The sequence below is a fragment of the Neomonachus schauinslandi genome, chromosome 1 (genome assembly GCF_002201575.2).
Source record: "Neomonachus schauinslandi chromosome 1, ASM220157v2, whole genome shotgun sequence".
NCBI classification, from domain to species: Eukaryota; Metazoa; Chordata; class Mammalia; order Carnivora; family Phocidae; genus Neomonachus; species Neomonachus schauinslandi.
Genome location: NC_058403.1, coordinates 194880962 through 194897481, shown reverse-complemented (window position 1 = coordinate 194897481; position 16520 = coordinate 194880962). Strand labels below are relative to the sequence as shown.

At 41.3% G+C, this 16520-nt stretch overlaps 1 protein-coding gene across 1 annotated transcript in view; it reads left to right on the top strand.

Annotated features, from left to right (window-relative positions):
• Window positions 1-14540: 14540 nt before the first annotated feature.
• Window positions 14541-16520, top strand: part of RAD54L2 (RAD54 like 2) — a 73165-nt gene continuing 71185 nt past the window's right edge. The window contains exon 1 of the mRNA XM_021695224.2: window positions 14541-14722. Coding sequence (XP_021550899.1) covers window positions 14584-14722 — 139 coding nt within the window. The 5' untranslated portion in view covers window positions 14541-14583. The remainder of the gene's footprint in view (window positions 14723-16520) is intronic.

The window sequence follows — 16520 nt, the reverse complement described above, 5'->3', positions numbered from 1 at the left end:
TTTATGTTATATTCTAGTTCATTTATTTCAAGTTGTATAATATTCCATTGGATGAGAGGGCTATAATATAATTGTGCATTTTTTTTTAAGATTTTATTTATTTATTTGACAGAGAGAGAGAGAGAGCACAAGCAGGGGAAGCAGGAGAGGGAGAAGCAGGCTCCCCGCTGAGCAGGGAGTCCGATGCAGGGCTCGATCCCAGGACCCTGGGATCATGACCTGAGCCGAAGGCAGATGCTTAACTGACTGAGCCACCCAGGTGCCCCGATTTGTGCATTTTCTTATTAATAAGTATTTAGATTGCTTTTTTTTTCACCAGTCCTTACAATGATACAACATAGATTCCCTTGTATACCTGTTCTAGAATTTTCCTAGGAGCAAAATTTATGAATCATAGCGCTGGGTATCTTTAACCTTGCTAGATATTTCCAATTATTCAAAGTATCAGTTTGCACTCCCACCAGTTGTCTGTAAAAACCCTTACTTAGTAGCTTCTCCAGCACTTTGTACTGTCGGACTGTGGCAAAAACTTTATCTAATGTGTGTGAAATGTTTTTTGGTCATTTGAGTTTTCTCTTCTAAGAGTTACCTATTCTTTATCTTCTTACTGGTTTTTAAGAGTTCCTCATATATTGTGGATACTAATCCTTTCACTCGTTCTATGCTTGCAGATATCCCCCAGAGTATGGATTATCAGGCTTTGTTTATATTTTCTTATGCAGATTATCATTTTCAATATAGTGAAATTTATTGATCTTTCCCTTTATAGTTTATACATTTTGTGCCTTGGGATTTTGATTAGAAGTGCATTGAGTTTTTAGGGAGAATTGACATAATAAGTCTTCATCTTGGAACATGTCACATCTTTCTGATTATTTAGGTCTCGTTAAGTGAGGTTGTTATACTTTTTACCACAAAAGTTTTAGATATCTTTCCCTAGATTTATTGCCAGATAACATGGTTATTGTTGCTGTTCTAAATAATATTTTTAAAGTTATACTTTCTTTCTAAATGGGTACTGAATGCATATAGAAATAAGATAGATTTGGGGCGCCTGGGTGGCTCAGTTGGTTAAGGGCATACCTTTGGCTCAGGTCATAATCCTGGAGCCTGGGATCGAGCCTCGTGTCAGGCTCCCGGCTTAGCACAGAGTCTGCTTGTCCCTCTCCCTGCCCCTCCCCCTGCTCATGCACGCCCTCTCTCTTTCTCTCAAATAAATAAAAATAAAATCTTAAAAAAGAAGGTAGATTTTTCTGTATTGTTCTTCCATCTAACTGCCTTATTAAGCTCTCCTGTATTTCTAATAATAGTTTAACTGTAGATTTTCTGTGTTGAATAAATAGGATCCTCTGTTGTTGACAGTTTTCTTTTTCTTTCTCTGTTCTGATCTTTATGCTTTGTATGTGTGTGTCTTGTTTGTTTGTTAGAATCTCTAACAACTTGGGGGTGCTTAGGTGGCTCAGTTAGTTGAGCGTCCTGATCTCATGGGTGGTGGGATTGAGCCCTGTGTCAGGCTCCATGCTCAGTGGGAGTCTGCTTTGATATTCTCTCCCTCTGCCCCTTCCCCTGCTTGCGTTCATTCTTTCTCTCTCTAGAGTAAATAAATAAATCTTAAAAAAAAATCTCTAACAACTTGATATTGATAGAAATATTGATAGCATGCAACCATATCTCGTTCCTGAATTTATAGCGTATGCTCCTAGTGTCTCATACTAAATGTGTTGTGGTGGCTTTTGGTAGATTCCTTTTATCCAGTGAAAGAAGTTTTCATTTGGTTTGCAAAGAGTTTGTTTGCTTTTGTCATCATGAATGGGTTTTAAATTTTATGAAAGTTTTTTCTGCCTCTTTTCAGATAGTATACAGTTTATCTCTTTTAATCTGGTAGTTTTATTATCAGAAGTTTTTAGGAAACTAGTTTTGGTCTTACCCTGTTGGCTCTTGCTTTTGTTTGACTGTTGCTCATGTGTTTGTACTTTTGGATTGTGAGCTCACCTTCAATAACGCTTTATCTGTGACTCTTATGTGGCCTAAGTAGAGGTATGTCCCAGAGATGTTTTATATTTACTTGTAGGTGACTAGTGTGTATCACTTGCCTGGAATCACTTTAGTTTAGTTTAGTTTTTTTTTTAGATTTATTTATTTATTTATTTGAGGCGGGGAGGGGCTGAGGGAGAGGGAGAGAGAGTCCCAAGCAGGCTCCATACTCAGCAGAGTGGGGCTTGATCTCATGACCCTAAGATCACCACCTGAACTGAAACCAAGAGTTGGACGCCTAACTGACTATGCCACCCAGGCACCCCTCCCCCTGCTTTTTTAAAGTAGGCTCTATGCCCAGTGTGGAGCCCAGTGCGGGGCTTGAACTCATGACCCTGAGGTCAAGACCTGAGCTGAGATCAAGAGTTGGACGCTTAACTGAGCCACCCAGGTGCCCCTGGACCACTTCAGCTTTTTTTTTTTTTTTAAGATTTTATTTATTTATTTGACAGAGAGAGACACAGCAAGAGAGGGGACACAAGCAGGGGGAGTGGGAGAGGGAGAAGCAGGCTCCCCGCTGAGCAGGGAGCCCAATTCGGGGCTCGATCCCAGGACTCTGGGATCATGACCTGAGCCAAAGGTAGACGCTTAACGACTGAGCCACCCAGGCACCCCACTTTAGTTTTGATTAATTTCTTGGACCTTGTAGATTGGATACTTTTTTCCCCTCCTCCAAACTAGGTTGACATAAGCTTTTATGTTGTCTTCTGTATTGGTGGTTAGATTTTTCTACACCACTCTTTCCTGAGAATATAGCTCTTTAAGTTCCTGTCTTTATGTAGAGGTTGTAGTCTTTCCTTTTTAGCTTCTTTGAATCACAGGGCATTGTTTCTTATCTGACCTCCACCCACCCGCAGGTTTGGCACCCTCTTCTGCCTGCCATAGCGTCAGCTCTCAAGAGTATTTGTCTGTATTTTCAGTTTGCCTTTCATTCTTGGTCCTTGGTCTGTTCTATCACTTTTTTTGTGAAAATAGCTGTGCATTTAAAATGGATGTGTATTGTATATAATTTTATTCATATTTCTAGGTGTTTTGCTGTTGGAAGAATTCGCAAGATTTCCTGTCTGCCAAGGTGCCAAGCTGGAAGCCGTTGTCCAAATTGTTAGATGGACCTTGGTCATTGTTGTGGTACCTTGTTGGTTTCTACTAGAAAGCTCTAGAACTGTTAACCTGGCATCATCTTCTGGTGCTGTCCTACCTTCATGACTCTTGTCTACCTAGTATTCAAGTACTCACTCTCAGTTAATAATTTCTTTTGCAGATAATAATTTTATAGGCTTTGGGGCAAAAGTGTAATCAATAGGGATGCTATAAAGTAGCACACTAAATCTTGGTTTTTACTAATTATGAAATTTGAAATGGAATGTATTTCATAGTTCTTGATCAAGATAACCGCAGCACTAAAGGCATTTGTAAAATGGCACAGGTTCTTTCCATACTTCTATGTTAGTGGCCGTTTTTAGAAGTCTGACCAAGCTCAAAATATGTAATTATTCTTATAATTTCAATACTTTATTGTAAAGAGTAAACTATAGTTTGTGTAATACTAATATCAAGTCCAAAATATACATAGGGGCACCTGGTCAGTCAGTTAAGCGTCCAACTCTTGACTTCTGCTCAGGTCATGATCTCAGGGTCATGAGATCCAGCCCTGCATTGCTTCCAAGCTCAGCCGGGAGTCTGCTTGAGATTCTCTCCCTCGCTCTCTGCCCCTCCCCCTACTCGCACATGCACATGCACATGCATACACACACTCTCTCTCTTTCCCTCTCTCAAATAAATAGGACTTTAAAAATATATATATGTATATACATATATGTAGAGGCCTGCCTAGTGTGTCATACCCAAATTAGTGCAAAAATAACTTAATGGTAACAACTTCATTAAGAGCAGCACTACTTTAAAATGGGACATTTGGAATGTGAAGAGGCCCACTTGTCAGAATTATTTGCTATGGAAGCCGCTGTTTTTTTTTATCTTTAATTAATGGGAGAGACGATTAGGAGATTCTGGAACTACCTGTGATGGTAGTAGTTCAGTAGTTTTTCAGTTAGCTTGGCTGAGTAGCAGCCTCTAGCCCTGCATTTCTGCCGATGCCGCCATTGACTTAGCTGGGTCTTTCGTTCAGCTTCACTGTGATGTAACAGTGAGTTGCACTCATTCTTGCATGCTGTGGTGGGCAGGAGGAAGGATTAACTCCACATCCTTTTCTTTTTCTATCACTCACTTCCTTTCTCTTTTTTGTGCATTTTTATTTTGGCCATGGTGCTGGGGCAGTGTCCACTTGAGAACAAGCTACAAGAATGAGTAATAACTACCTGTTGACTAAATGATCAAAAGATTGGAACTTCCTTAATCTTGCCCAAACACAGGCCTGGATTCTCTGTCCTTGAGATTTGGCAGTTGTTTCTAGGTGTTCCACTTTTATTCTTCACTCTCAGTCAACTAGATTATTCTTGGATGGTGGTTGCCAACAGTTGTAGGTTGGCATAGTGAGTGCTGATGTGGCAGAGACTTGTGGTTTAATTCCAGGGCAGCCTCACCCTGGTTAGAGAGAAACCACGCAGGCCTAGACTGTACCCTTAACTGCACTAGGGTAAATGAGTATCTTGGGCACCAGGGATCAAGTAAGAGAGTGTGAATGTATTTAGGGCAAATGTTTAGTGTAATTAGGGGAAATAATGCATTGTAAATTTCTTTGTGGGACAAAAATGTTATTTTTCATTTTTGTATTAGGGATAACATTTTAAATTATGATTAGATTTGACTTGGTATTTGTTATTTACTCAAATTACAGACTTCTTTGGTGTCCCAAAATGACATTGTTATTGATTCTTTCTGTTTTGGAGTCAGATAGTCTTATGGCTTCTTGCTCCACATCATTCTTTGAGACATGTATTTGTATCACTCCCACAATGCCTGGCATAGTGTCTTTATTATATCATACCCAGGCTTTGGACTAATTAATCGCTAACCTTTCTGTCTTTTCCTTTGACCATTCTTTCTACAGGATAACTGTCAGCTACTTTTTTCTTTAAATTATTTCCTGAAACTTTTTGTTCATCTCAGTCTGTGACCTTTGTCTCCTCTACCAAGACAGTATCATGGCCCTAAGATTCTTGTTTGAATTATTTTGGTCTCTACCTCCTATATGGTGTAATGAAGTTAATGGCCTTGCCTCCATGGAATAAGCATCTTTATCTGAAGAGTGATGAGAGATAACTGGTTTGTTGTGTGCATCCACACAAGCCATGTTCCAGTCTTTGAGAGATGGCTCTTCTTCCCAAGAGTCAACATCCATTATTTTCTGTTTACAGAGATGAGGTTTTCCTGTACGTCCTCTTCTTACTTGCAAAATCTATAGCCTGAGTTTTGTCCAGACTCCATATGCTTTTCCCCAGAAAAGATATAGGAGTATTAGTTTGAAAGAAGCAGCTTTTTTTCTACTTCACTATATTGGCTTTAGGTCAAGTGCACATTCTTTTTCCCACTTATTTTTAATCTTCAGATGTCACTGTTTTCAGAGAGAGACACAGGGCAAGTGTACTTAAGTAAGTGGTTCAGTGGTATGAATCTTAAGCTACTTATTTCTGTAATGCTGAAGCGCTTGCGCACATGCATGTGTGCGCACGTGCACGTGTGTGTGTGTGTGTGTGTAGGAGCCTAAGAACTGGGCACAGGTTGAATAACCTTGGTCATAAATAATAGTGAAACACGTAATCTAGATAGATTACATAAGTCTCCTTAGAAGACTGTTCAGAATTGGGCCACATCTATACAAAGAGGGAGGGTGAGCTGGTGAGTCCAATTTCTACCTGACTGTAGGGTGCTATTTGTTTATGACATTGACTAGACCTAGAGCCTTCCAGAGGGAACCCAGGTGAGACTTGCCTCAGAGATGATTCCAGTTCCTGCTGGGCTCAGGGGAAGAGGGAGAGAGGCCTATCCCCTACCAAGAGGACATCCTGTCTGCATATAGGGATGCTGGGAGGCTTAATTAGCCTTTTTAACCCTACATTTTGTGTCTTAAAGGAAAGGAAATTTCATACTAATTTGTTACTAATTAACTATAGAGAATATTCAGCTAGGTAATCTTTCAAATCTGTACTTTGAAATAAGATATTTCGTACTTGTTAAGTGTTTACATCTTTGGAGAACTAGGAATAGATTATTTTATTCTCTTGTTAAACTGTCTTTTAGAAGGTTTTTTTATTTATTTTTACCTCTAAATACTTCATTGTGTATTTCCTAAAGACATTTTTTAAAGATTTATTTATTTGAAAGAGAGAGAGAGCATGCACATGCACATGAGTGGGGTGAGGGGCAGAGGGAGAGAGAGGGGAAGCAGATGTCCCCCCTGCATGGGGAGCCTGACGCGGGGCTTAGTCCCATGACATGACTGAAATCAAGAGTCGGAGGCTCAACGACTGAGCCACCTGGGATGTCCTGAGGCTATTTGGGGGCCCCACCCTAAGTCACTTCATTGGCACAAATTCAGGTGTGATCAAAAGGGGGCTCAATGTAAACAACAAAAGACACTCCTGTCACTCAGAAAATTCCAAGGGTTTTGGGAGCTTTGCCAGGAACCAGGGGGAAAAGACCAAATATATTTTTATTTTATATCACAGGCACCATAGGGGTCTGCACCTGGCTAGCATTACCATTTATAGAACTATGAGAAGTTGAGCCAGAAGAGTTTACCTATGTTGGGGCACCTGGCTGGCTTCGTTGGTAGAGCATGCAACTCTTGATCTCAAGGTGCCGAGTTCGAGCCCCAGGTTGAGTGTGAAGCCTACTTTAAAAAAAAAAGATATTAAGAAGAATTTACCTATGTCTTTAAGGAGCTAATCCCACAGAGTGCCCAAGTCACTTGTCAAAGCCAAAGTGAAAAACTTGAGTAACCATGTAAATACAATGATGTTAGTATATTAAATTTTTCCTGTAGAATATTTGGAAAATATGAGTATATGTCACAAAATAGTAGTCGTCCATTAAAACTTTCATTTGCAGTTGATGCCAGTTTAGGAAGAACCATAGTATGCAATCTGTATACCATGTAGTTATAGCTGTTTTAAAATGAATGACAATTGAGAATCTGAAGTGATCAATATCAGCTCAGAAAATTGTGGTTATTATTTGCATTATAGAAGGATTTATGTAGAGTTCTTGTTATAGTCATTTTTAAAAGCTTTGATTTGTCAAAATGTTGCTGGCACAGAGCTTTTCAGGATTGTGTCTAGTGGATAAGTTGACTAGATACAGAGAAGTCTTCACCGAAGTTTGTCTGAATGTTTGCAGGGCTGTGAACCATCCCCTCTCTGCTCAGCTTGTGTTTGTCTGGGTTTGTAGGCATCCAGTGTGAGCTCTATGGCTCAGTGATAGAACTCCTAGGAGAAGAGAGGAGCGTCGGAGGGCTCGGGCTTTGGGAAGAGACTGGTGAGGGGGGAGTGGAGGTGGTTGTAGTGGGATTTGGAGGGATGGGACGCCAACCATGGTTTGTCTTCTCTCTGAGCCTCTTCAGTCTTACCATCTAGTAGATAAACCTGACCTGTTTTTAGGCTGATCTGGACTCAGGGCTGGCTTGGGCTTCAGGAAACCTAGGGAAAGTAGGCCAAACATGCCCCTGCCATGTAGGCCCTTATCTCTATCATCTCCACTTTAAGAATTGAGAGCTGGGTGGAAAGAGATACAGGGCTCACAAGTTGAATGGTAACATATTTAGCCAAGATTGCTTTTACTCTTGCCTCATCCTCAGTATTCAGAGATCCTGGGACCTTACTTTCTTTTTCTTTCTTTCTTTTTTAATCACCCTCACATTATACTGAGGTTTAAAATGTTCATGTGGTGCGCGCGCGTGCGCGCGTGTGTGTGTGTGTGTGCATGTTGATTGAGAGAGAGGGAGAGGGGCGCCTGGGTGGCTCAGTCGTTAAGCGTCTGCTCTTGGCTCAGGTCATGATCCCAGGGTCCTGGGATGGAGCCCTGCATCAGGCTCCCTGCTCGGCGGGAAGCCTGCTTCTCCCTCTCCCACTCCCCGTGCTTGTGTTCACTCTCTCACTGTCTCTCTCTCTCTGTCAAATAAATAAATAAAATCTTTAAAAAAAAAAAAAAAAGAGAGGGAGAGAATTTTTCAGAGCCCAGGTCCCTCTGGGCAGCAGTGGCTATGTCACCTAGCCTTCTCACAGCCAAAGCTGTCACCCCTGCTTTAGCTCATATCCACCCCACTCAGTTGTTTGTCACCCTCCCTCCCCCTTTTTTTCCAGCTGACTCCATGGAGAATGAAATGAATCTTTAATTGCTTCCCTCAGCAGTGGCCTTTTAGAGTTTTATTCCTACTTATTCAAGATACCTGGGACTGACCCTGCAGGGATATGCTGTTCAGTGACCTCTTGGGTGAATGACCTCAGTCAGGGGAGCTTTGGGGGCAAACACAAGGAACCTCAGCCCTTGGCCATTTTAAAGGGCATGTGGATAGCAAAGATTCAGTAATAAATGTAAAAATTTGACTTTGCAAATGTAATACTAACTTCAGTCACTGAAAAAGTTTGCCCTTGATGGTTACATTTATAAAATAATCTATGTATATCATTAATAGAGTAATCTTGTACTTTTTATTTGAATATAGCATGGAACTGTTTAGATATTTTATGTTTATGTAATGTGGTCCTATCTTACATTTTAAAAAATTTTATTTTTTATTTCTTTTTTTTAAGATTTTATTTATTTATTTGACAGAGAGACAGCGAGAGAGGGAACACAAGCAGGGGGAGTGGGAGAGGGAGAAGCAGGCTTCCCGCCGAGCAGGGAGCCTGATGTGGGGCTCGATTCCAGGACCTGAGCGGAAGGCAGACGCTTAACGACTGAGCCACTCAGGCACCCCTACATTTTTTTTTTAAATGCTAGTTTTTCTTTGTGATACCTGAAAATAGGGACTCTAAGACCATAGATCTCAAACTTTTTGGTCTTAAATCCTTTTATACTTTAAAAATTACTGAAGATCCCAAAAAGCTTTTGTTTATATGGGTTATAATGGTCAATATTCACTGTATTAGAAATTTAAAAACATCAATTTCTTTAAAAAATAATAAACTCATTATTTCTTAACATATTTTTAATGAAAAATGACTATATTTTCCAAAACAAAAAAATTAGAAGAGTAGAATTATTTTACACATTTGAAAATTTGAAAATGTCTGATTGAATAGAAATAGATTCTCAGATCTGCTTCTGCATGTTGTGACTTATTTTTTTGTTGACTTACTGTATTGTTAAAGTAGAGGAAGAACGTAGTTGGAAAAGGGAGGAGTGTTTTAGCACCCTTTTCAGATGATTGTGGGTATTCTTTGATACTGTACCAAAACTCTGACATGTGGTAGTCTCTTCAAGGTTAATTGTAATATGGAATTTGAAACTATATGAAGGAACTTTTTGTATTCTGTTACATTAAAATCCACTGGTCTATCTTGCACTTCGAATAGCTCTTTAACCCATGCATGATTTGACTTTGTGGCTCCCTTGAAAGGGTCTTGAGGATCCCAGGGGTCCCTGGACCACCCTTTGGGAACTGCTGTCATAGAATCTGGAAGGGATCTTGAAGACGAATTCTGGTCTGTCTCTCTCCTGGCTAGTATAAGAGGGATAATGGAAGCTGAGGGAGAACTGATTTGACCAAGGTCATGCAGTCAGTTTCCCATGGAGCTGTGGCTAGAATTTAGGTTTCTTGACTGATTCTGTAAACATGGCTCCAGTGTCTCTGTTGTGCTTGGTGCTGAGTCCCTGGATTTGGCTCCACTGCATTGCCTTTTAGAGAGAGTTGTCTCCTGTGGCCCTGCGCCTTGGAGTCCTGAATGTTTTGTTCACCTCTTCCTTACTTTGTCTTAATTAAGCTCCATATTGCCGAAAGTCTCCTTAGATTTCCAAATAAAATATTTTGAGCTCTGTCACCTTCTAGCTTTGTGGCTGCTTTGTGTGTATTAAATGTGTTTTTAAGTAGCTGAAAGATAATCAAAAGGCATTTGGACTATATGTACGCATCGGGTTTTTGCCTGCCCAGGAAAGGTGTTTTGAAATAACTTCAGAGATCCATAGTGGATCTTTCAGCAGGCTGGAAGAATCCTGTTCTTTGAGTACTGGAAATGGACTGAACTCTATTTTTTCCTTACGTCTTTGAATTATATAAATTGCTTGACTAATGCACTTCTTTGAAGAAGTGTTGCCTAAAGTTTTTAGACTGAATGTTTTCATGCTCTTAAGGCCCCCCCCCGTAAATTAGCATAAATGCATGGTTTTGTTGGTACTCTTAATGGAAAACGAAGTGTGCATGGCACTCGCTGTGGAATTGCTTTGAGATAATTTGAGGAAATTTAATACAACTCAAGGTCACCAAAATTAATGAGGACATGGCAGTTTGGAATGGTTTCTTTTATATCAAACAGCATCAGGATGCTGCCAAGGACCAGAAAGACATCTCTGAAATTGCACGGGCTGCCCTGCAGGGGTGAGGAAGTGTGTGCCACAGTTTTACGATTTCAGTGTGGACTCTCCAAGCATGGTCTGCTTTGTGAACAAAGGCTTTGCTAGTTTGTGTGTGTCTTTGTGTTTTTCTCTTCTGTGTATTCTCCTCCCCAGAGGTGTGTCTTAGGGCTGTGCCTGCGTGATTAATTTCACTGATTCTTGGCCAGGCACCGCTCTATAGACAGGTGTTGATGTTTTTTTTTTTTTTTTTTAAAGATTTTATTTATTTATTTGAGAGAGAATGAGAGAGAGCACATGAGAGGGGGGAGGGCCAGAGGGAGAAGCAGACCCCTGCCGAGCAGGGAGCCCGATGCGGGACTCGATCCCGGGACTCCAGGATCATGACCTGAGCCGAAGGCAGTCGCTTAACCGACTGAGCCACCCAGGCGCCCCTGGTGTTGATGTTTTTGAACTTAGCAGGGCAGAGGAACCTTTTCCTTCACTCTCAAGATTGCTGTAAAGGCCTGGAGTGGGATTGGCTGTGGGTTTCTTCATAATTATAGCCTCTTTTAGCAAACCCAATATATTAAACTGTATACATTAACATATTACTTAGGGATTGAATATTTACTTTTCAGAGTGGTTCTTTTTAGAGCTTTTTTAAACAGCTAGTTCTCCAGTTTCATTAAAATAGAATTTGATTCCCAGAATTTGCTTTGTAAGAATACAGGTCCTCATTAAGGCACGGCACACCCATAATCTCTGCTAGAGCTCCTCTTCCCTGGAGATTGAGACAGAGTTTCACGTGAGTTGGGGAGCAAATGAGGGAGATGCATTTTTTTCCATATCAACTTTTTTCCTCGTGTCTGCCTAACAGTTCTACTGAGAGCTAATTTCTTGAATAAGGGCTGCCTTCCCTGTGTTTGAAAGGCTGTGCCCACTTGGAAGTGTTTGTATGTGTGGGTGGAGCCCTGTAGAGACAAAATGTAATTGACTGTGCTGCTGCCAGCCAAGATCAGCTTTTCTCCTGCCAGTTTCCCTTTGTTGCTTTTTTGAAGGAGATCAGTAACAGCAAAACCTGCCCCTTAAGTAGTTGGTATGATTCTGAAGAGCAGAGAAAAGAATTCATTGTGTCATCTCTATAAAGAAATTTAGTGGCTCATGGAAGGTGGGGAAAGAGAATAACCAAATTTGGTGGGACTTAAATCCATCACTTCCCAGTTTATTTTCTGTTTGGGGCATCTGATCACCTGGGTACTATTTTAAAGTGTCCTGTTTTTAAAGTGTTTTGAGTAGGGCCCTGGACCAGTGTCTCATATTCTAATAGTATGTGTGGTTGTTGATGTTTAATTGCTGTTTTCTTCTGTCTATCAGGAGCTTGGGGCTGAGGTTGTTTTGAAGATGTTCATTAACTGGGGGTTTACAGGAGGCTTCTCCTTGTTACTGTTTGCCTCCAAGTGATTGTCATCCTTCCACTACCACACAATTTCTTCTCTAAAATGACAGGCATTCAGATTACCTAAAGGTACTTGCTAATTAAAAATTGTCCTCCGATGGACTCTGTAAAACAAACTGAGGGTTCTAGAGGGGAGGGGGGTGGGAGGATGGGTTAGCCTGGTGATGGGTATTGAGGAGGGCACGTTCTGCATGGAGCACTGGGTGTTATGCACAAACAATGAATCATGGAACGCTACATCTAAAACAAATGATGTATGGGGATTAACATAACAATAAAAAATAAAAATAAAATAAAATTTAAAAAATCTGAAAAAAAAAAATTGTCCTCTAAAGGCCACTCCATAATCAGCCAAACACACTGTAAGCAAAACACTTAAGAAGTCTGGGATGAACCAGGGGTTTATGCTGATTACAAATATTGACTTCTGCACCAGAGTAGCTGCTGTTGAATTATCATAGTCATATTCAGAATAAATTTCACTTTCAAAGCTGATGACAGATTGATTTACTGCTTCATTTCTAAAACCTAATGAACTTAAAGACATGGGATAGTTATTCCCTCAGAAATTTGGAATCAGCTTTGTCACTCAGTGAATGAAAGTTCAGCATTAGTTATATTAATTTGTATTTGTGGAACACCTTTCTTCCCTGTGTCTTAACACCCTTTGTAGGTGTTTTTGGAAGTGCGTTATTAATGCAAAAATTTAAATTTTATTACTAAATCATTTTTACAGCTGTTTTTTGCTTTCATTGCCTTGAGAGGCTAGTACATGACCCATCAGGACACACACGCTCGTAATTCCTATGGTTGTTAACTAGACAGTCTTAAATTCTAGTTTTCCAGAACTCTAGAGGATTTAGTTTATTTCATTTTGTTTCTGTTTCTTTTTAGGAGAACATAAAAGTTCTGTTTCAAATTGTGTCTGGACCTTAATAAGAGATTTCAGTTCTGGAATAGTTTTTATGTTGAATAATTAGAGACTTGTGTTTTGGTTTTTATTTTGGGAGATGGGAGGAATTTTAGGATAACCTGATTGTGGCTGTGGTTGTCTGTAGCAGTTTGTCTTAGAAAAGATTATTTATTTTGTGTTCCTCCCCCACATTATGAAAAATTTGAAATACATAGAAAAATTGAAAGAATTGGTCAGTGAATCTTTATGTTAACATTTTGCTAATGTTTGCTTTATCACAAAGTAGTCTATCTAGCTTTCTCATTATCTTTTTTCTTCCCTCAAGAAGAAATGATCTTTATAGCTAATAATAAAGTAGAGCAAGCAAGAGAGAAAGAGATAGACATGTGTGCAGTACCTGGCATATAGTAGACATAATAGAGCAAGTTGACAAATAAGGGAGTAAATGTGAATGAATGAATGATCTGAATAGGACATGCTTCCAGCTCCAGGATACAAAGAAACAGTTCCCACCTAATTCCCTGCCCTTAGGGATTTACTGTCTGGTCTGGAAGTGAGAAACCACAGAAGGCAAACCACTTTGCCAGGTAGCCCATATGAAGGCTTCAGTGAAGGTCAGCATGGTCAAGCATGGCTACTGGAGTTCAGAAGAGGGAATATGACCCCAGAAGACTGGGGCAGTTGACCAAGACTTCTTGGAAGAAATGGAGCTGGAGGGGCGCCTGGGTGGCTCAGTTGTTAAGCGTCTGCCTTCGGCTCAGGTCAGGATCCCAGGGTCCTGGGATTGAGCCCTGCATCGGGCTCCCTGCTCAGTGGGAAGCCTGCTTCTCCCTCTCCCACTCCCCCTGCTTGTGTTCCCTCTCTCGCTGTGTCTTTCACTGTCAAATAAATAAATAAATAAAATCTTAAAAAAAAAGAAATGGAGCTGGAACTGGGCTAAGAGGTAGGGCAGAGCCTGAGAGCAGAGATGGTCACAGGGGCATTCTGAGTCATGGGGAGTGTGAGGCTCCCCACATACTTGGGAGGAGTGGCAGTGTGGTGCCTGCTGGAAGCCCTCCATTCAGGTGATTGGAGAGTATACTATCTTTCAGGTTGTACTCTAAGGCAGCTCCAGGCAGGACCCACTCCCTGTTCCCTGAGCACTCCCATTTACTCTCACTCCAGGACTCTGCCCTTGCTGTTCACTATGCCTGGAACACACTCCCTCCAGATGTCTGTGTGGCTCCCTCTGCCCTCTGGCCTCTGCTCAGTGAGAACTTCTCCCTGATCATCTTCTGGCATGCACCAACTCCCCAACATGATTGGTTGTGCTTCCTACTGCATTCCCAAAGCCTAGTGGTAGTGTCTGTGATTATATATCCTTAATGTGTATATGTATGGATATATAGAGATATAAAGAAGAAAACTGAAGGAATGAACAAGTGGGAATTCTGAGGCATAAGAGTGTGTTTGTTTGGTCACTTTAAGATATTTTCTTGTCCAAGCACCGAAGGGAAGCTTGAGCTGGGCAGAGTCACCACATATGTCAGGGTCAGTGCACTTGTGAGGAAGGTTGAAATTTGGGTATGGTTAGCTTGCCCCTCTAGGGCATTCATCCGTGGCATTTTCTCTTTGAAAGATTCATGTTCCTAAGTGAAGTGCTTGGTGATTCTGATGCCTCTTGTCCTCCTTCCAGGACCCCTGCAGTGGATCATGAGTCGGTAATGCCCACTGAGGACCTCTGGGAGCCATGTCAGACGAATCCGCCTCAGGGAGCGATCCAGACCTGGACCCGGACGTGGAGCTGGAGGATGCGGAAGAGGAGGAGGAGGAGGAGGAAGTGGCAGTGGAGGAGCATGGCAGGGATGACACGGAAGACCTACTGGATGGTGAGTGGCTCTAGTTAGTGACATAGGTTGCCATATCTTTTCTTCTCCTGGGTTTTTTGCTGGGAGAGCATGGTGTTTCCAGTTGTATTTCTTAGATCATCTATTGTGAGAAGGTAGAGACTGGGAACACAGCAACAATTAACTCATATGCTATTCCTCAAGAAATGGATTGTTGTCCCTCTACATAGATCTCACTTTAGTGCTGGATGAACCTTTAGCATTTAACTCGTCTTTGACAGATGTGCTGATGCAGATCTAAAGATTTGAGAGTGGAGCATTCTTGCCCAAGTCATGGAGGAGTCAGTGGCAGAGTCCTTGTGGTGAGACTTTGTGATCTGGGGTCATGAATTCATCAGGTGGCCACAGGCAGGCATGGGGGTAACCGTGAGTTTCCTGAAATTATATGTACAATTCTGCTTGTATGGACATGAGGGGGTTATGTGGGGAGAGATTTTCAAATGATAGGCTCACAACTCCAGAAAGCTTATTGCATTTCCTGTGGTGCTGCTCTGCCTCCCAGCCACTTCCAGTGACTGCACATTGCTCCTAATGGGAGAGAACTGCACCTCCATAGCTGGTAGACCCCCCTCTGGATTCCTGCTTGGCTCACCCCTTCCCTTGCCCCCAACTTATTGAAGTGGCATTGACTTTTTCTTTTCATCTTCAGTCTATTATCAGGTCATCTGGCCAGCCACAGGCTTCTCAGTTAATTCCAGCCTTTAATGGCACAGGATTTAGTTGTTTGTAAGCTTCCTATTGACTAAGGAATAAAGTTTTGTCTGTTTATAACAAACCACCTTGGTAGGACTGAACATGGCACTAGATTATCACTGCTTGCATCTGAAGGAGCCTAGGAAAATGTGCTACTGCTTTTCTCCAGATTCAAGAAGAATAAACATGGATCCTCTTTCTTTGCTGTACTATCTTCAGTTCTCATTCATCCTACCAGATGTCATATGGTTCAGGGATCAATTTTCCCTCATTTATACTGTCTAGGAGTCTCTGCCCCATTTCCACTTCACCTCTGGCAGGGAAATTTATTTATTTATTTATTTGACAGAGAGACAGCAAGAGAGGGAACATAAGTAGGGGGGAGTGGGATAGGGAGAAGCAGGCTCCCTGCTGAGCAGGGAGCCCGATGTGGGGCTCGATCCCAGGACCCTGGGATCATGACCTGAGCCAAAGGCAGACGCTTAACCGACTGAGCCACCCAGGTGCCCCTATTTTATTTTTTTCTTGATATCGTTTGCTGTCCACTGCTAGTTTATTCAGTTGGAGTCTCCCCAACTGGTTCTGTAGTTCCTTTCTATAAAGTAGAATAAGTAGAAATAATGGAAGATAGTGCTGGAAGGGTACACCATCAGACTGCCTTGCTTGGCTCTCATGGTTCTTAAGATGGCATTAGAGTCCCAGGTATCTGCATCACTTTTTGCTTTTTATCATTTGGGTTCTCAGAAGTATATTTTCAGGCACCCCCTAGAACTCTTGTCAGTTTTAGATTGGATTGTAGATGCTGCTGGTGGGTATAATGGATATATACACATTGTCTTTTCTCTTAGCTTTTTGGAATTCTATTTTCCTTGTTAGGTTCTTAATTATTAAAAAAAAATCATATGCTTCAGTGGACTTTACTATTATTTATTTAGAAGTGGCGAAAATTTAATTGTGATTTGTCTCAGAATAGTGTAGCTGTGCAACTGGAGTGGGTTTTTTTGTTATTTTGTTTTTTTAGATTTTATTTATTGAGAGAGAGATAGCAAGGGAAAGCATGAGTAGGGTGGTGGGGAGAGGGAGACGC